At 40.7% G+C, this 20564-nt stretch overlaps 1 protein-coding gene across 2 annotated transcripts; it reads right to left on the bottom strand.

Moving 5' to 3' along the window:
* Window positions 1-1333: 1333 nt before the first annotated feature.
* On the bottom strand, window positions 1334-20259 carry LOC306780338 (HHIP-like protein 1). 2 transcript variants are annotated; one of them, XM_079272676.1, is made up of 14 exons: window positions 19824-20259; window positions 13793-14057; window positions 12951-13230; window positions 12709-12834; window positions 12055-12198; window positions 9202-9314; window positions 8909-9049; window positions 8633-8707; window positions 8233-8359; window positions 7836-7981; window positions 7169-7250; window positions 6603-6685; window positions 5936-6316; window positions 1334-4478 (listed from the first exon to the last, which is right to left on the bottom strand). In XM_079272676.1, the coding sequence occupies exons 1-14, from the start codon at window positions 20115-20117 to the stop codon at window positions 3715-3717; spliced, it is 3021 nt and encodes a 1006-aa protein (XP_079128802.1). In that variant the 5' UTR covers window positions 20118-20259; the 3' UTR covers window positions 1334-3714. The 2 variants fall into 2 exon arrangements, with proteins under 2 accessions (XP_079128802.1, XP_079128803.1); XM_079272677.1 differs by lacking the exon at window positions 6603-6685 and having other exon boundaries at window positions 4340-4478.
* Between the last annotated feature and the right edge of the window lie 305 nt (window positions 20260-20564).

Raw genomic sequence — 20564 nt, 5'->3', positions numbered from 1 at the left:
TCATTTTTGTTCTGTTACGTTAATGCTCTGACAGGGGTAATAACTCTATCTTTCTCCTTACATTTCAGTTTTGTCGGTGTTTAATACTTTATTGTGGCTCTGACATGCATGATTTAGCTTATTAGGCGATGGACCTGGTTGTATAAAACACATCTAAACTAAAACCATATTAATTGCAGAGTAAATTGTGCAAACTGATTTAAAAAAGAAACCTCACCAGTTACTACTCATATGAAGTCTTTACATCTTCCACTGGTGATGAAACCTGATACATGACTGCCTCCCTCTGGTCTAGAAGCAGAAGCAAAAATGATCACAGACTATTTGTTCACAGTGTACTGTTGAAAACCGGAAGCATTCTAGAGTGTGTTTATGTCATTTTAATTTAAAACAGAGGTTCATCTTTGATATGTTCTCTCTGTGCATATATTGTGATGATAAACTGGAAACATTGAGAGCTAAAATAGACCGCTATCGTCTGTCCCTGTTCATGTGCTCCAATGTGTCCTTACCGGCCTGACTGCCTGGAGACTCTTACAGGCTCTAAAATAAAACTCATAGCCAACATGATTTTGCGTCAGTCAGTGCAGGTCAAACGTGCTTCAAGTTAGACTTCACAGCAGAACGGCCTGCTGACATACACTCAGTCTTCAACACACAGTTGGGAAACCTGCTGGGTGTTTCCTCACATTCAAGGGACAGAACACTTTCCACTCACAGAGGTCAGTGCATCGGCTGTATGTATCCTTTCATTAATCCAAGCAGGAATGCGTCTATCTGCTCTTGTTTTAATGTCAAAGATTTATATTCTACAGATATTCTGAACCTTGAACGCATCGCACAAAAGAAGGCAGGACAGCTCGACCTTCCCAGCCCCAATTTTCTTTCAGATAGCAAGATGTTGTTAAATATTTGAAATGCCTTCAATGTATCTTCCAAAGACAACGTGTACTCAACAGGCAGAAATACTTGCAGTGTGCTAAACCTTTTTCTTTTCAGTTGCCTGGCTAATATGGTGACCGAAAATTGACAACAATGCTCATCAGTAACATTGCTGTTTCATTGTACTCTTTTCTGTTTGACCAAAGTCACAAGTTGAGAAACAGTCCCACAGGGTTTCCTAAGATTTGGTGTGAACACAGTGGATGATTTAGGAAATCTGGTAACCAAAGACACCGTCTCACTCACAGAGCCATATTATGGGAAGAAGAGTTGTACAGTGAGTGTGTGTGTGTGTGTGCTGTGCTCGCTGCTGTAGACAAATCGATCATTCTTCAGCATATTAGAATGCATTGGCAGAGACAATGGAAAACAACAAGGAACTCATTTTGCAGTAACATTTTATTAATATCACAGACACTCAAAGTGCACTTACATTTCCTGATATAAAAGTGGAAACATTTGATTACATTCATCATAAAGAATGTCCAGCATTTCATTGTTAAAACTCTTGAGAATTCTTTTTTTTTTTAATCTTAAAACTACATTCAAAAAGGTATCAAAATGCAAATTTGAAAAAGATGTTTTAGAAAATAGACCTGTTGAAATTCTACAATAAAAAATACAAATGTCTTCTTAGAACACACTTGACTCTTCCAATATATGCTGTTTGCCTCATGGATAGAGAATATGAAACCAGAATATAATTAAAGTTTCTCCAACACTCACTCAGTCACTCGTTGAGCATTTTTGAGGTGATCAAACTCATTTATTGATATCAAAACCAGAAGTGTAAATGCTTGAAGATGTAACACCACAAACATCAAATCACTTTGTAGTTGCACTCATTTTACAATGATCCTTCATCAATGGTCGCTATCTTTAGTGCGGCACAGGGAAATTCATTTGGGTGTCGTTCACTTGAAGCTTGGTGACGTATTGACAATTTGGTCACGAACCAGACAGTAAGTTAGCACCTTTATTTCAATGAACTTGTACCGTTCAACCATGCAGCATCTCTTTTGCTGAACGAATTACAGTCTAAGCAGTCGGGTTAAATGTAATTTGATGATCAACAAGGCAAATTTGCCTTTCAAAGTTCACGTCTCTGAGTAGGATTATTAAACGCCCGCAAGCAGTTCCACTGAAATGACCCGATTCATTCTGAAGCATAACTGTAATGAATTCTGATATAACCAGGTTCTTCATTACACAGTGGTTGAGAAAGAGTGATTGCTGGAAAAGATGATGCAATTGCCTTGGCTAGAGATCACAGACTGTAACAAGTGGTCGTAGTCACCATGATGTCACCCATTGGTTTGTGGACAGCCAATTTGAAGCTTCAAGTTCGGCATTTTGGCAATCGCCATCTGTTTTTTTCCACTTCCACACTGGACAACACTGTGGCAGTGACCTGTTACTTTCAAGGTAACAATGCCCTTAAATCATATCCTGCTTTATCATGTTTTACTCTAAATGGGACCATCATTTACGAAAGGAAAATCATGCTGTATTGAAGGCAACTTAAAACTAGCGATTGAGAGCATAAACTGATGTTTACAATGTTTACTGAGTTTAGAAATCAAGTGAGAAGTAGGTTCATTTTCTCATAGACTTCGATACAATCAGACTTCTTTTTGCAAGGAGAGGTATCCTACATAATGGTTTATGTGTTGATATTAACTATTTTAATTGAACCTCTGCTATGTCCTGCCCCTGGAATGTAGACTGGCCAATATTAGCATAGCATTGGCCCGCTCGGCCCAGGGTGCGACAATTACCCGGTTCTGCTCCATAGACTCTCAGATCTTCTCCATTTTAAGGCTGGTTTTGTGGATTTCGAGCTAGTTGTGGTTAAAACATTGTGCCTGGGCTAAGTGTAACAGTCATAGCCTACGCGCTACACAGAGAGGTAAGAAGGAGATATACGTTTCTAAAACATTATGTTTGTGGAGCTAACATTAGCAGAGTAACACATCATTAACTAACTTTAGCACTTTTATGCTATGCAAGCTACTGAACGTATACACCTGTCGATTGTAACAGTGAATTAAGAGCTACCCGACTTTACAAGAACAGTGATGTTCCTTAATTTAATGTAATTCTGTCTCAATCACCAGGTGATGTGGAAGTTCAATTTTACACTGTAGGTTTTAGATTCTATCTTTTTAACCTGTTTTAGCCACTGAATCAGTTTGACATCCTGGATGTATTATTCAAATTTTGTAGATCCTTCTGTCTGCTTCTCTCTGAAATCGCTTTTTAGATTTTCCAAATTTTAGGTAATTTATATTCAGGGAGTGCAGTTAGTGACAGTGTGGGCTCCATAGTAATTCTGACAGCTTGACCAAGTAGCAGCTGGGGGCGGGGCTTAGCAAAGGCTTATATTGTATTTTGTGCTTGCTTAGATTTGCCAAAACAGTGGACTGAGTGACATTTGGAGAAACTCTCAAGATCTATAGTCCTCAGGAACGTGCAAATGAATCACAAAAACAGAATGTATTTTAAGGTGATATATGGACATTCTTTTTGCATTTGGCTGCAGGCGGGAAATGACAAATGAAACATCAATATAAAAACTGGAAAACATGGAAAAATAAAATGCATAGAAATATCAGCAAAGTGACGTCACAAACAATCAGCAGTCTGTAATATCCTTTTATGCCTTCTTCAAATTCTCTCGTTCTATCTTTCGTTCTTTCACTTTCTGTTTGTGATACATCCACTTGTCCTTCCACTGTCTCCTCTCTTCTTTCCTTTACTTTTCACTCCGTGCTAACCGCAGATCACTCCTACATCTTCCCCATGTGAGCAGTTGTGTTTCCCCACCCTGGATCTCTTGCACTCCAGCAGTGATCTCTCCCCGCCCTCGCACTCCACATCATCCAACAGGATCCTGACGCTGCGGTCTGCCTCCCCCAGCGCAGCCCTCTTCATCACCGCCAACGCCGTTGTGAAGCCAAGCTGTCGACACACTACAGTACCTGCTTTGCTGTTAAAAAGGTCATCGCACACTGTCCCCCACTCACCACGGATAAATATCTCCACTCTACCTCTATCTGATAAACCATCAACGCTTACCAGTCGCACTGAGCCAACCCACAGCCTTCTTCCTCCTCTTCCTCTCTTGTGGCCGCGACCTCTTCCTTGAGGCCTCTTATATACTTGGTTTCCCTCCCCGGCGCTTTCCAGCTTCTCTCCAAGCCACAGCCTGACTTCCTGTGATTTGGCCAGCGTTGTGTTGATAGGTGGTCTCTGGGGCTTGTAGCCTGATGTCGTGGGTTTCTGGGTCCAATATGGCACTCGTGGTGTGGTCAACGCTTCAGGACGCTCGGAGTATCGTGCAGAGGTCTGAGCCGTCTGGGGTAGTTTAAGGGATGTTGCGTGTGGAGAGCGAGGAGGTGGTGGTGAGGTCAAAGGTTGGGAGGTGGTAAAAGGGGTGTACTGAAAGGGTCTCCAGTGTCTCCTGGTTGGAAGTGTGGTGATTGGGATTTGAGCAATCCTAGAGAAGGCTGCAGTCATGACGGTTGTGCGATAACCTGATGGAGAGACAGAATCACTCTCTTTATATGTAGTTGAACAATGTGCTGAAGAAGTTTTTCTTTAAAGTAATATTTTGGCATTTTTGGAAATGCGCTTAATTGCTTTCTTGTTGAGTGTCAGATGAGAAGATTGATGCCACTGTTGGTACTATGATAAAAAACACAAATATTTGTTGTCACACATTTTCCACACAGTTTTTCATAAGTAAACAAATGAGATATAGAGTGTGAATCAGTGGACAGAGCCAGACTTGGCATTTACGATTGAGGGGTATCAATCTTCTCATGTATAACTGCAAGAAAGCGAATAAACACATTTCCAAACATGTCTCTGTAACCATTAAATTGCTCATTTGAGGTTGCGTATTTTTAAAAAGCTGTGATTTCACTAAAGCCATTTAAAGCAACGTTATCCTTGAAGACAGGCAAGGAACGACATAAACAGAGACACACAAAGATGAATGTCCAAACTGAAGCTGATGCAGAACCATTTATTCAAAATAAATAATGCCAAATTACCCGATTTAAATTAAAGTAATACCCAAAACATAAATAAGCACCATTTATCCTGCTTTAGACTCTTGTACCAGCCAAAGAATATCATTTAAGCAGGAATTTAAGTCGCAACAACAGCTAATTTCCCTGTACCTGAGTTTGACTTGTGTGTAAGGCTCATGCTGCATTTACACGGAATCAGGAAACACCCTCTAAACAGCACAGGGAAAAACAAACCAACACCTCACCAAATTTCACTGTCCTGCTCTCGCCCATTAACATGATATTCTGTTTCCCGTCGACCTGATTCCTTGTGAATGCAGCATTATTTTCATCCTCTACCGCCGCAAAGGCAAACTTGTCTTTAATTTGCTTTCGGTCAATAAGCAGAACATAAGAAAACGTTGAGACATTGGAACACTACTGTACTTTATACAAGTTTCTAACAACTTGACTTGGTTGCTAGTTTTTGCTGTTCATGTTCTTTCTTATGCAGTGAAACTGACAAGGAACTATAAATACATAACGCTTTAACAGCCAGAAGTCAGCATATTACAGTTACAGTAATTTACAGTTAACCAACTTTGACTTAGCAGCCAAACTATTTATATTCATATTTTTAATTCATATAAACCCTACAGCAATTATTTGCAACTGTAATTTGTAGTTTTCTAATTTTAAAGTGGTTCGATTTCATCAAAGATGAAAATTCTATGAATCATCCAAGGAAAGTAAATTGCACAAATGTTAATTCAGCTATTAGCATGTTAAAATGTAAAGCAAAAACAGAGCGCAAAGGACGAAACCACTTGGTTTGATGCTGCTTGCTTCTCCCTGCAACAAGGTGTGCACTAGTGTACGGTTGGCTTTCATGTTAGTAGTGACAGTTGACTTAGTGGATCTAGTGGATGAATAATCAGTAGAGCTGGCTTGGTAAACAGGTGCACCAGTAGGCCTACCAGTGGGTGAGGTTGTGGCGGGGGTTGTTGCCATGGTCATCTGGTCAGTTGTTGGTATGGTTGGCGGTTTTATTGTTGTTGCTGAGGTTGTTTTTATTGTTGTTGTTGCTTTTAACGTCGGTGGTGTTGTTGGCGGTGGTGAAGGTTTTCTCATTGTTGTTTTTCTTGTTGTCTGTAATGTTGTTTTTCTTGTTGTTGTTGTTGTTGTTGTTGCTGTAGCTGTTGTGGACGGTTGTGGCATTTTTCTTAATGTTTTTCTTGTTGGCATTGGTGGCTTGATTATTATTGTGGGTGATTTTCTTCTTGGTGGTGTTTTTGCTGTTGTTCGTATGGTTGTCGTGGGTACAGGTGTGGTGGTCGGTTTCTTGTTGATTACAAACTCTGCAAACAAGAAAGACATTTTGATCAAAAACCCCATAGAGACTTCGATACATATGTAAATATGTATTAACTAAATGTTGCACATTGACAAGAGACTAATTGACATTTTTATTTTTTGTATTCAACAGATAACGTTCTCACAAGGTTTTTGGTAGAGTGCACGTGGCCAAGAGTCTAATGTTATTATAAAGAACAACAAAATAAAATGAGAAAACACAAATATGAGTGTAACAGAAGGTAACCAGGGTGTTTAAATGAAAGAAACATAATTTTAGGATTTCCTAACCTTCTTTGGGGTAGAAGTGAATCAGTTTTCCCTTAATCTTAACAGGTGAAGGCTTCACGATGCACTTTCCTGGTGATGCTCGTCTGTGTGGTCAGGAGAGAAACAATAAGCAACCCATTACATGCTTTTTTAGTTCTGTAGCTTCTGTAGAAGTAATTCTGCTGTATTCTAAGATCAGCTATTATACTTTAACTGGAGCTCGACAGGTGAATTGGTGGGGCTGATACGTCTGCTGATATTAGCTCTTTGCTGATACATACTGTATGTGTCCATGTTTAGTCACTACGCAACAAGAAAGATCAGCACGGTAAAACCAAAGATGTATTTGTGGTCATTTAGAAAAGCACCAACACAAGAGAGCACTGAGCAGCTCTTTTTTCAAAATCAAAAAGTCCTGCTCACTTCAAATCTTGGTCACAGTTCTTTAATAACCACATTTAGAAAGCTTAGAGACACACAGCTGGCAGGAAAAATGAGACAAACTACAAACCTGGACACCACACGCCCCTGTAGGTATGATGAAAGTGTAAGTGTTGCTGCAGTGATGTTTTGTAACGGTTAGCTACCTGGAAGGGTCCACTATTTTGTAGACGACTCCTGCTCTAGCTGTGGTACTCGGGGCTCCGGTGGCTAAGAAATACAGTTCTCCTGGAAAGATGGAAAGAAGAGCGGAAGATAGAGAGTCAAGCAGACAATGACAGGAGGAGATTAAAAGAGAAAGACTCCGCAAGAAAGAAAGAGAGGGAGGGTGAAAAGATGGTGGACAGCAGGGAGAAAGAAAGGAGGGACGGGGGTATTTACAAACAGTGTGGATGAGAGAAAGAGGGAGAAAATGTCAAAGTAGAGGATATAGAAAGTAAGGAAAGAGGAATGAAACCACATAACAAACTCAAAATTAGTGTTGCGGCAATAAATAGGATTTGGACTTTACTTGAACTGTTCAACTATCTCCCCCAGTCACTTTCAGAGGGAGGGAAGAGTGTGCAACACTCTCCCTCGTAAATCAGCAGTCTGTTTAATTCAAACCAAATTGAAGGTCAAACTGAACCCTGTACTGGGTGCTTTTGGATGTGATTTAATATCGTCAACAATTCCACAAGTCAAGAAATTACACTTTAATAAGGAAACAAACCCCTTCATTGACTTTACATAACTGTCCCACACCTCAATGACCTCACTCATGTTTAGACATGTGTACAATGACTGTTTGTTTGCATGTTGTTAGGTTCTCACCAGCTTCATCCTCAGCAAAAGAGATGATGTATTTAAAGTAACTGTTGATGAGTTTGGGGAATCTGCAGGTCTGGTCTCTTCCCATGCAGATCTCATTGTACTGCCATTCACCTGAAGTGACATTCTCCTTCAGAGACATCAGACGCCTAAACAGAAACAACAGCACATAAACACAAATAGCACAATATAAAGTGCAGCTTTTCTTGAAAGTCTTTGGGTTTCTCCAGCCACACTTACTGTAATGATTAATGTTGCAGTGGCTTCTCTAAACATGTACAAAATGTTTGGCCAAAGGAAAACCAAAGGAAAAAAATAAGATCTGGGTCTCTGCCGTGATTGGTGAGAATTTGTCAGTTGTTTTGAAGTTTAGATTTTAGAACAACGCAGAATCACTAACCCACTCATGAAATCCCCAAAGATGTAGAGGCCATTGAGGTTGGGCATCTGACAGCCTCTGTAAATGTAGCCTCCTGTCACTGATTTGCCCAACTTGTGGGGGTAAGCAAAGATAGGCAAGATGTCATCTAGACAGAGACATAGAACAACACGTCAGTTTATCATCACAACAACTATAGCGGCATTCTGCACACGGAAAAGGACAAAGGGGAAATATAGTGTGTCTGGAAAGTCACTCGAGCCCACAAACTTAAAAGATATTTGGCTAAAATGGGCCCTCGCAGCTTGTTAACAGTGACAATACTCAAAGAAAACATGTAGTCGTTCTCAGTAGGCTAGTGTCAATTGTAAAAAGTGAAAGTAAAAAAAGCGAGCTTCAGCAGCGTAGGAAGTGCCCTCACCGAGCGAGGAGTTGTGACAGAGTTTGCGATCGTAGCAGCTGAAGCCTTCTTTGGCCCGCCATCCATAGTTGCCTCCTTTAAACATATATTGACAAATTAGAGCAACTTCCCAGTGAAAGAGTTGTTGTACCATTTTATCTAAATTGAATTTTATATTCTCTAAAATAACTTCTAGACTCACGGAAATCTGATTTAGATGTTTCTACATAATCAGATCCCAATCAACTTAAATCTCTCTCTACCGTAAAACGTGGCTTCAAACTACAATCATCACACCTTTAACAATGAGGTCCACCTCCTCATATTTGTTCTGGCCTACGTCGCCACAAAACATCCTGCCTCCGCCGCGGCCTGTCGCGGGGTCACCTCGGTCAATGGAGCAACGCCACATGTTTCGAACTCCGTAGGCGTAAATCTCTGTACAGAAAGAAGAAAAGACATTTACATGTTGACACAAGTAAGTGTTAAGAATAACGATATAGAAATAGTCAATCTTCTTGCTGATGGTCTTCTTTACGATGTACGGTAATTGCCTTATTCCAGAGGTAACAGTTTATTCAGGGATTTACCAGGTCGAGCCTCCTTCTCCCTCAGGAATGGGTTGTCTGAGGGGATGCTGTACGGGAAGCCATCGTCATTGTTGTCAATGTCAACACGCAGCACCTTGCCAAGGAGTGTTGACCTATCAAAGAGTAGACGAGAGAGGCAGAAAGAGTCAGAGAGGCTTCAAGACCGAGGGGACTGAGCAGCTGATTGAGTGCTCCTTTAAGGTGGATACGAAAAGAAGTTGACCTGAAACTTTTTATTGTTTCACCTTTGAGCTGAGGCTGTCCCATCAAACTATTTTTCTACTTGTTTAAAAAAAAACTCATCTTCCCCTGCATTGGACTTTGATCTTTTTATTTTTCATTTATCTTTCCCATCTTCTTTCTTCCTCATACCCATGTCTTCCTCTCCATCCAACATCCTGTCTGTGGTTAGTGTCCTTCACATCTATCCCTCTCTCCATCTTTCTTTTTCCCTCTTCCCTTCTCAGTCCCTCTGCACCTTTCTCCTCCCTATGCCCTGGTCGCTCTCTCCTTATAGCCCAGATTACTCATTCCAATCCCTCCTCTCTCTCTCTCTCTCTCTCTCTCCTCCACATACCAGTGTATGGTGGTGCAATTTGTAGAGTCAATATTGGACTTGACAGGCTGCATCCTCCCTCATTCCCAGAACAGTTAATACAACCTGTCAAAAAAAACCCTCAGAAACTAAAATATAAATGTCGGGAGAAAAGCTGTCAGTGTCTCAAATAAACCTTACTTACTGTTTCGTAAACTATGTCATTAACCTGCTTCTGATAAAAGGCATGGTTGTTGAGCTAAACAACATACTAATGTAGTATTTGTCAGCTCAAGAGTGTACAGTGTAACTACTATATGCATGGCACTTTTGGATTATTTTCCGATGTGAATGCTGCAAATGAGCAGTAATATATTGCCCTTCCTACCTTGTTGTCCTTTGGCTGTAATTAACATTTAAGCCGCTCAGAGTTGATCAAATGAGAATAAAGAATGACAGTTGTAGCTCAGAGCTGAATGAAGGGCAAACCTTCACTACAGGTAAAAAGCCCCACACATAATAACTTCTACCTATACAGTATGTCCACATACATGAAAATACAGACACAAACACATATTGCCTTAAGATACAATCTATCAAGTTAATTCTGTTAATTATACTGCAAAGGTCATGTGGTTGGAGAGTAATGTTTACCAACACAGTGAAAGACACGTAATGTCCTGCAGTCCGTTGAATGAAAGCCCCTTTTATAAACTCTGTGTGAACACACCATGCTCCAACTCACACTGACATCTGTGGACTGCCACCAGATTCTGATGTGGTTCATATTTTATTTTTATCTTTCATCACTAAAATCCCGAAAAGAAGAATGGACATACAATAGGAAGTGATGCATTCAGTCCACCATTACTCCAAATATGCAGTCTATGAATGGCTCCTTCTATCCCTCCTGGTCTCCGGATAGTTCTTCCCTGCTGCTGCTGTGATTCTCGGTCAAGGGCTTATAGCGAGCGGGGCCTTCAACAATGTAATGAGCAGAGAACAGGCCTTTGCAGTTGATTAACATTGGTGCCGAAGAAATATGCCTGTTTTTAAAGAAAAAGCACTCAACTATCTCCACCATATTGTTGTTTTTTGTAAAGACAGTGGCAATCTACAACAAAATGATATGCTGAGTCTACATGAATTGTAGAAATGTTTCTTTATTGTCTTTCATATTTTTGTCATATACAGATATGCAATGATGATTGCTGGGTAATATATATATATGTTGATGTTGTCAACTCTCTAATTGATCATGTGACAATATGTATGGTAGCTAATCCTGAAAGCATTATCTAGTCTACTCTCCCTAAGTAACTCATTTGACTGTAAACGCATGATGGTGTGTGTGTGTGTGTGTGTGTGTGTATGTGTGTGTGTGTGTTTATGAGCGTGTGCTTCATAACAAGCAACCAGCGTGCAACAGGGCCCGTTTAAATAGCGTTCCCTGGGGCCCGTTTTAACTATTTCACTCCACTCTCTTTGGTGACATGCTTATATTCGGCCCTGTTAATGCAATTACACAATCCCTTCCAAAGGTCTTCAGCACTCCTCATTTTAATGAAACATAACTGAGATATTCTCAATAAACCCTCTAGCATGTAAAATAACTTATTTATTCTAATCCTAATTGCCTGGCATGTATCAAGGACACTTTTTTAATGATAACATTTGAACACAAATGACTAATTGTCATTATGTGAGCAGGTTCCCAGCCCAGCAAGATCCTCAGTTTATGGGACTTTTCATGAGAGGAAGATAACCTGCCTTCAAAAAGTGTATAGACTATAAGACGATAAAAAAAACTATAATTTATAGTTCAACAGAGCAATTTGAGAGTCTGCACAGTTCTGATGTCTATCTTCACCATAATTTGGATCCTTTTCATTAAATTGAAATGGAATTTAATTATTTGGAACTCCTTTTCGGCAGAACTGGCTGGCTCTAACCAGGCTTTAGGTATTTTTTAATACATGTTTATATGTAGCCAACATCTAACAACGTCAAGGTGTCTGCCAACATTTTAACAACCTCCGAGGAATCAAAATGATAAGGATCTATGTTACTTTCGTTTATAATTTTAAATTACAGACAAGACGGAAGCTTTTGCTCGGAGAATTGTTTGTCCAAACAATTACCGCTCAAACTTTTCCTGAGCTCAAGTCGTACATGTGCAGCTCATTCTCAGGTTTGCTGCTGTAACCTGAAAATATATTTAGTTACAACAACAGTGCTACGTGAGGAATTTAATGCGAGGTGTTAGAAAAATACTAAAGTCATAATCACAACACCTTCATTTGTTAAATTGTACTTACTTGTTCTGTGAGTTGCCAAACTTTCCAAATGGGTCCCCCGCTCGGCCACCATCACCAATGAAGATGTACAAGTACCCATCATGGCCAAATAGAAGCTGTCCTCCATTGTGATTGGATGCCGGCTCTACCACCTCAAGAATGGTCCTAAGCCAAGAAGTACATAAGAACCAGAGCTGAGAGATATTCCATTGCATCTAAACGTTTATTGACCCATATCTTAACTAGAATTACCACCTTGCAATTGTATGCCTCCACCAAACAGTCAAGTTGCAGTTTACATACAAGTCCGTCCAATTTGTCATCACCTTGTCATTTGAGTGAAAGGTGGAATTACAACTTCCGGGTCCGTCATGTGAAGCCACAGAGCCCAAAAAATACTTTTCCCACAGACTTATATTGAGAGAGATTTTTTTAACTCACAGATACTTTTTTATCGCTAAGTTTTAGTTTTAAGGTAAATCAAGTGTCCACTACGAACACATGAATGGTTGTTATTTAACTCATTGCGTCCTAAAAGTTGTAAATGCACTAATATCCAAATCCAGAGTTATTTTCCTTCCTCCGTTCATCTGAATGAGGCTGAAAACGAGGCTGAGAGGCGGGGTTAAAGCTACCAGCACTTGTGTTTCTCTGACTATGAACTTCTCTCCTCACCTCTCAGAGGAGTGGTCCAGTTGGTTGTCGTCATGTGTTAGCAGTGTGAACTCGCTGATACGTATCCTCTCCTCCTTCTTGACAGACACAGAGTAGTACACATAGGCTTTTCTGACCGTGGTGATCCTATGCACAGGAAAGAAGCAGAAGAACACTTCACACATGAGCACAGTGACCTTTTCCATTGAGAATCATGCAAATATTTACTTTTAACGTCTCTACATAATAACGTAAGTGTGAACCTTGGGTGTAGGGCTATGCAGAGGAACCCCCTCTCGTCTCCAGACCACGGCGATGTGAGGACGGCTCGGGTGAGGTTGAGGAAAGGACGGTCGATCCTGGAGCCGTTGGCCAGATAGACCCATACATAACCCAGCTGCTCTGCCACAAAGAATCGATGAGTCCCGTCATTTGCGTGGATCATGGCCACTGGGTTACGGAGCCCGTTGGCCACCTCCTGCAAGCACAGCTCCAGACATCCTTTGAGATCCTCACGTACCAAGCCCAGGTTAGCGTTTAGCTCTGGGGACAGAAAAGAGGATTCAGGAGATGAGAAAAGAAGACATCAGTAAATATATATGATTCATTAATCATCATAAGCACACAAAAACAGAGAATGGTTTGAGGATTTGTGTTCAAGTTTAAGTGTGTCTGAGACTCAATTAGTACAGCTTCCTTTCTCGAGGTTTCTTAAGGTTAGCATCAGCAAGTACAACTTACTACAACACTATTTTCTCCACCTTGGACTTTCAATTGATATACATGTCACAATCAAATGTTTCAATCACGTGTCTGTTTTTGACATATGTCTTAAAAATCGTGTTTTTCCATACAGTCAACATTATGTTCAGACTAGCAAGGAGTGACAATGTCTCCTCATAAATCATGAGTAGACTGTCTTGTTAGCGCAAGTTCAGGTTCTTGCCATCGAGGATCAAGACATTCATTTTTGGCAGCCTATGACAACCTGTTTGTTCATGTTGGCTATTTACGTAAGTAGAAGTAATAAAATAAGTTGAATTCAATGGGTGTCCGTGCCAGCTGCTGAGCATAAACATCTGTCCCACATGTTTTTACACCATACCTGAATTTGTCAAGACATTAGGAAAGCAGTACTGTTTGTCCTTCAGCTCCAGAAAATTGCAGAACCTTCTGCGATCTTCTTCTAAAGTTGCAGTCAGGTTTGCAAACTGCTGCGGGCTCCCCGAGTCCTCCAAGAGGAGGCTGAGCGTGTACCGGCACTGCTGCCAGTAGTCGGAGCAGTAATCACCGCACAGTCCAGGCAGCATGCGCATGGGTGTGTTTGCATCTTCAGCATCGTACAGGTGGGCGGCGTATGGAGAGCACTCCTGCACAAGGAAAGATGATTGAACAACAAAAGAAACTTCACTCACGATTAAAGTTACAAAGTAGCCATCGTCATTGTGTGTAGGTTTATATTTCTGCTTCACGGAGATCTCCATCAGTGTATATACGTATTAAGCCTTCTTGAAGCCGATGTGTTTATCTCAGAGGTAAAGTTAAGGACATGTATGGATCACATAAATACAGGATGAGTGCACTTATTCCACCGCAGCTCCTTACCGCCGCACTATGACTGGTCAGGCCTGGGTTATATACAGGCTGTCTGAGAGTGCAGCCTGGTATAAATGGATCCCAAGAAGGTCCAGTCAGTTATTAAGTCACACCCACACTGTCCACACCCAGAATGGTGAGCTGCAGGCACAGGCAGGCACAACAACCAAACCATGGTGTGGTTGGCTGGTGCTCTTTCACTCAGTGCCAGATCATCACCAGGAAAATGAGAACCCAAGGCACAAAAAGCAACGCATCACTCGTAAAAGAACACAAATATACACAACCAACTGACCAACTGGATGCAAAAAGTTTAAATAATTCAGCACACATCAGAAGAACTTAGGCAAACTCTTATTAACAGTCTGCATAGCCCTGGTACGCCTTGAACGCAAATGGTCTGTTGTCTCTTATTTCCCAAAGATGGAAAGTTTCTGTTGCTTTGTTTCACAGTCGCTTCGCCTGTACTTTACTTCACATTGCTGCTGTTGTTCAAAACAACTTTGTAGGTGGAGGATTTAGTCTCCAAAACATTTTTAAGATGATGTTACTGTGGACAAAAGTTGTATTTCTTCTTCTGTTTTTCTGTTCACAACCACGTGTTGAAAATCTGTTTTCCAATAATCTGCTGTAACTTCAACAAAAATGTTTCTAAGAAATCTGGGAAACATACACAATCACACAGCTGCAACAGAAAGTGTGCAATGAAAACTAAAATGCACACACACACACAAGAAACAAACTGTGTACACTCTGTGTGTGTGTGTGTGCGTGTGTGTGTGTGTGTGTGTGTGTGTGTGTGTGTGTGTGTGTGTGTGTGTGTAGGTGTGTGTGTGTGTGTGTGCTTGTACCTGGATCTACTGCTTATAAATAATTGAAACTTTTATTTCTTCGTGCTTGTCAAGCTCAAAAATCCCCATATGACACATTATTAAATATTGATATGTTTGAGAGGAGGAGAGGGAAGAAAGTGTTGTGAGTGTGTACGTATGTGCTTTAAGTTCATTGTACATTTCTGTGTGTGACATGTGGCTGTGATGAGCTTTAGTACATGTTGTTTTGTAGATATGTTTCTCTATTATTACTACTATGGAGGCAGTTATATGTCAAGACAATATGGCATGTATCATATCTGTGTGCAAATTCTTTAATTATTCCGATGTTAATTCAGTTTTAAAGCATCTGTGCTGGATTGCCTCAACTCTGCTGATTGCAAATCCTCCATTTCTGTGTACAGACCTGATTTCCAAAATGTGTATTGTGCAAGTGATTATTCATAAGGCCCCATAATGGACCCGACATAATTCCTTCATGATAATATACTGGATAACAGATCAAATTTCTTCTCATTTCTGTCCACTCCTGAAGTTTGATCTTCTCATATCATCCCAAGGAAACAATGTTGAGAGAGTAACCACAGGACTCTTGTGTGTGGGCTCCTTGAAATAATTAACTGAACATATTTTGATGTGGCATTGTTTAATCCCTTTGGTTAAGCATTTATGTTTCTGCCTGTGCTTAACTTTGTCCTCAAGCAACTTCAGCTGCTGTTTCATCTCAATGGAACCCCTAAATAGAATAAATAAATCCTTAGTGACCAAAAAAGAGACAACGAGAAGCTAACTGTAACAGAGAATCTTTGTTAATAACATGAAAGTAACATTGCTGGGCCGAGATCAGAGCCTTCCTGGGAGAACCGGCGTTGCAGGGCAAAATAAAAGCTGTATTCAGTCTGAGCTGCTGATTCTGTTCATGAAAGCAGTTTTTGGGCCAAACTGGGATGTGGAGCAGATGGAAGCTGGATTTACTGACTGAATTTATAACTTTGATTGATCTTCTTTATCATACAGTAGGACACTGTACAGTACAGAAGCAAGAGTCATGCAAATGTGTAACATAAAGATGTCTGGTAGTATTTATATTCAGGAGAATGTGAGACATATAAAGATAAAAGGTACAGTACAGAGTAGCTCAATTCGTTGTGGATACATTGGTCAACAGTGTCTCTGCTGTTCGGCACTGGCATTTAAAAAGCAGCCATTGTTCTGAGACTTGTATCACAGGGTAGGATAAATGCATGTAACAGCTGTTCCCTAACAATGCAGCCACTTCAAACTACTATAATTTGTGTTTACAAGCACAGTTCAGAATAAACAGAAATTCAAACTTGAGCAGAAAATAAGTCTTTTTTTCACTCTGCCTTCCTCACTCCACATACTGCAAGGAAACGTCCACACGGTGGTGTTATATTATATTTAGGGGGGAGAAGACAGATGGCTGGTAAATGGTTGAACCTCGACCTGGAATGAACCCCCGGATAGGGGGGGGGGGGGATTGAGTTAAGAGAAAAATTAAAAGAGAAGTAACTTATCCTCAACTTTCCTATTAAACTTGGACCTGGAGTCAGTTACACTGGATTTGAACGCTCAGATGCCTCAGTCGTTGTGATTGTCGAGAAGGAAAAGCGAAACAATGATTGTCGGATGCAGCGTGTCAGTGTGTTTGAGATTTGTTGTGGTGTGGTGCATTCACACCCTGTTTGGAAACTTGAACATCTGCAATTTTTTTGCTGCTGTCACAGCAAGCTACACCGGCCGACAGAACAGCCTAAAAACTTGCACACGCTGCAAGGGTGCATATTAAAAATGCAACAGGGGAAACAATTAATTCAGTGTTCTGTTGTTCCGCTACGTGCTCACTATATGTCTTCAATTGGCCTCAGCTTTTGTTGTTTTATTCAATTTTAAATATTGAATTTACTCCTAAAATACAGTTATAACACCCACACACACGCACACACCACAACACGTAATTCTAATACAATCACACTATACAATTTCACTTTTAAACTTCTCTCTGCCGTTTTGAAGTTTATTGATTTCCGTTTTCTCTGGCTGTTTTTCTGTTTCATCTATGCCTCACTCTATCTTTATCTATCTTCCTTGCAGGACGTTGATATTTCCTGTACCCCTGGCCAGAGGAGGAAATGGTTGTTTGTTTGATCAATTAAACTCTGGGATGATGACAATCTCCCTCTTGTCTCCCTGACACACACACACACACACACTCAGTCATTTCCCCTTTTATCTCTCTCTCTCGCTCCACTTGTCTATCTGCATGTCTGTCCGTCTCTTCACTGTCTCATTGGTATCTGTGCCACGGAGCTCCTGCTGTGCAGCTGGAACAGAGGGCCTCAGTGTGGTGACTTTACCCAGGATACGGACTTTGGCAGTGGGGTCATTTGACCACCTCCAGACCATCTTTTACCTCAAACAACACAAAGTGAGTCTGAGTGGGGCTGCAAAGAAGGCTTTGAAAATCGAAACAAAGTGTTTATGAAAATATAAACAATCACAGTTCAAAGAAAGAGCAGCCACACAGCTCATTGCTACAGTGCACTCTGTTATAATATATATATTTAAAATACTTTTTTACTGTAATATATTATAAGACTGAAATCGTAAATTATGGAAAAAGTTTGGTACCCAAATACTTGTGACTACCTTTGAGATGATTGCGATCATTTAATAAATGAGTAAATTGTAAGCCAGTTTATGAGCTTGTTACTAAAAGTAGCTCTGCGTTTAATGTTGTAAGGAACCTCTCCCTCAGCTTTACATATTGACACTGTTCCAGTTGCTATATCTTACTCAAACTAGACTCACTGTGGGCAGTCGTACGTGAGCTGCAGTGCCGTCGTTACACACGGTCTGCATTGCTTGGAAACAACCACAGTGGGCTATAATTATCACAATGATAGAAACCTATATTTTAGGAGTTCTGTCACTGTCTCAACATAGCATATGATGTAAAACTGCCAGGAAGACTTGCGGTTCAGTTTGTAGTAATGGATATCACAGATAATAGTGTTATAAACAGACTGAAAATGAAACTTTTATCTGAGGTATATGGGCCAGGACAAATTTGCACTGCATCTATCATTCAATTTGCACACACCATCTGCATGGAGTTAGTGTCTGCAAAGTCAGCACCTAATTGTGCAATCAGTATGTGGGATTGGCTTCAAGGCTCATTCTGCCAGTGAAGGAGAGGTGGGTCTGTCTAAGATTAGCCAGCTCAGAAAACAAATGAAAGTGTAGTGTTGCTGATATGGAAATACTGATTTAATTTAGATCACATTCCCACATCTTAACAAAGACCACAATCCCACTCAGAGGGATTTGCAGTATTGTGATTCCACTGCAACACTTAACTGAAGAAACACTCTAAAAGTAAGAAGTTTTTGTGTTGTTATGCTAAGAAACTAACTTTTTTTTAACTAATTCAGAGTGGTTCCCTTGCACAGAATGTGTCATTCATTCATAATTGATATTTCTATAGAATCAGTCTCCAAACCACAACTTAGGGTAGAACAGAATGACTGGATATGCTTTGATTTTAGAAGCCAAAAACATTCAAATTCTTCCAGATCTTCTGATCATGTAGTTAAACCTATAACACGTAATTTGTGGGATTTCCCAAGAGTAAAGTAAATGTGTTGCTAAATTGTGCTGTCGTTCTGCTTCTGGAGTCTGGAGTTCCTCTAACTTATGTCTCTGTCTGCCTCTCGTGTGAGAGAAAACACTAAAATAGGTTTTCTGGGAATCTGGAAGGGATGAAGCATTATACAGTAGCTCTTTGTGGATTTACTGCATACATTGCCCACATGTGAAATTGTAAGCCAGTGAGTTCTTTCAGGTCGTTGTTTGACAATTTCAAGTCCATCCTTTTGTGTAGTGCAACATTTTCTAATCGCATATCTGCCACTGTGTTTTGGCTAAAGATAATTTCTTCTGTGTTTAGTTGTAATGTTGAAATCAAATGCTTAGTTCATGTTCTTTATTCTAAGCCGGAGTTGAAACGGTTGCTTTATTGCACTGTATTATTTGGCTTGTTTAGGTTCCCACAGCGCAATTACAAGCAAACCCATTAAAATGAACAATAGTTAAGAGTCAAGCTCTCCAAGCACGAGTAAGTGGCGGTTTACAGATGTCACCCTGCCCATGTAGCCAATAAACCAGATGTTAAGTCGGTACATCGTTGAGATCGGATTCTTACTGACGAACCACACATCAGCTTCCTTTAGAATGTGTTTTCAGACGGGCTTTGTGGTTATTTGCTTCCTGCTGAAATGTAAATGACATCATTGTAACCAAACCAGAGGAATAAACTCATTTAAACAAACTGCTCAAAAATGCACACTGTGCTATTCTTCAAGACATTGTGGTGTAATACCTTGGACACCAACGCCCGGTTTCACAAGCTGGGACTGCATTTTTAGAGTCATATTTAGATTCACAAAATGTGGGACTGATATAGTCACTGCACATTGCTGGATTAATGTGGATTACACTGGGAAAATGACTTTAGAGACATGGTGTATGTTTCCAGTACAAAGGCATGGATTCAGTCACATACTCAAATGGAATTATAACAAATAATATCCCTCCCTTGAACATCTGGATGCCCAGGAAGAGGAGAGTATGGACACATAATCACATATGTCAATTCTTTTTGAAATAATTGAATGTTTCGCTTACCTGGCAGAGGATGCTGCGTATGTAATGGCCGCACGCCATATAACCTGAATGGTCAAAGTTGTCCATGATGGTGTAGAACTTGACTGATATCTCATCATCTTTTTCCAGATCACAGCATCCAAACTTTGAATAGTCCTTACAGAAAGCCAGTGGCTGCCGGGGCTCAAACGGAGGCTTGTAGTCCAAACACTGGGGGTGACAGCACCCCCGCCAGGCCTGGAGGAGCAGCAGCAGGACGAGGAGAAGGAGGTGAGGGACAAGGAAGTGCTGCAAATTACAGGTCTGTAGGGTCATGATGTGAATGTGCTGTCTGTCACTTCAGGATATCGGCTCAAAGCAGCTTGGATGTGATATTTCACTGTAACGTGTGAGAAGAGGGGAGCCTTGTTGTTGGACAATGCAAATGGAACATCTCCACCAACATCTGTCAAGCACAGGTGTGGGACTCAAAGTTAGCTTTTCTTAAAGTTTGAAGTATTGGATGTCTGGCATGATCTCTGCTGTTTCAGACAAAGCGTGTGTGTGTGTGTGTGTGTGTGTGTGTGTGTGTGTGTGTGTGTGTGTGTGTGTGTGTGTGTGTGTGTGTGTGTGTGTGTGTGTAGAAGCGTGAATGTGTGCATCAAACACACTGACTCAGCATCACACCTGCCTGCAAGTTGGCCAGAGACAGGCAAAGCGCTCAAAACCCAGACATCAAGCTTTTTTGCCAAGCTGCCCTCGAGATGTGTGTAAATAAGGTTC

The sequence above is a fragment of the Melanostigma gelatinosum genome, assembly GCF_949748355.1.
Source record: "Melanostigma gelatinosum genome assembly, chromosome: 7".
In the NCBI taxonomy this organism is placed as follows: Eukaryota; Metazoa; Chordata; class Actinopteri; order Perciformes; family Zoarcidae; genus Melanostigma; species Melanostigma gelatinosum.
This window is presented reverse-complemented; position numbering and strand designations above follow the sequence as displayed.

Bases quoted from the DNA above. Each gene is read 5' to 3' on its own strand.
- LOC306780338 (XM_079272676.1), bottom strand. From the start codon at position 20,117: ATGACCCTACAGACCTGTAATTTGCAGCACTTCCTTGTCCCTCACCTC. The intron at 13,231-13,792 runs GTATGGTGTAAA...TTCTGTCCCCAG, and splicing joins TAATGTCTTGACAAATTCAG to AGCTAAACGCTAACCTGGGC. The intron at 4,479-5,935 runs GTAGGCCTACTG...TCTCTCCATCAG, and splicing joins CGCCACAACCTCACCCACTG to GTTATCGCACAACCGTCATG.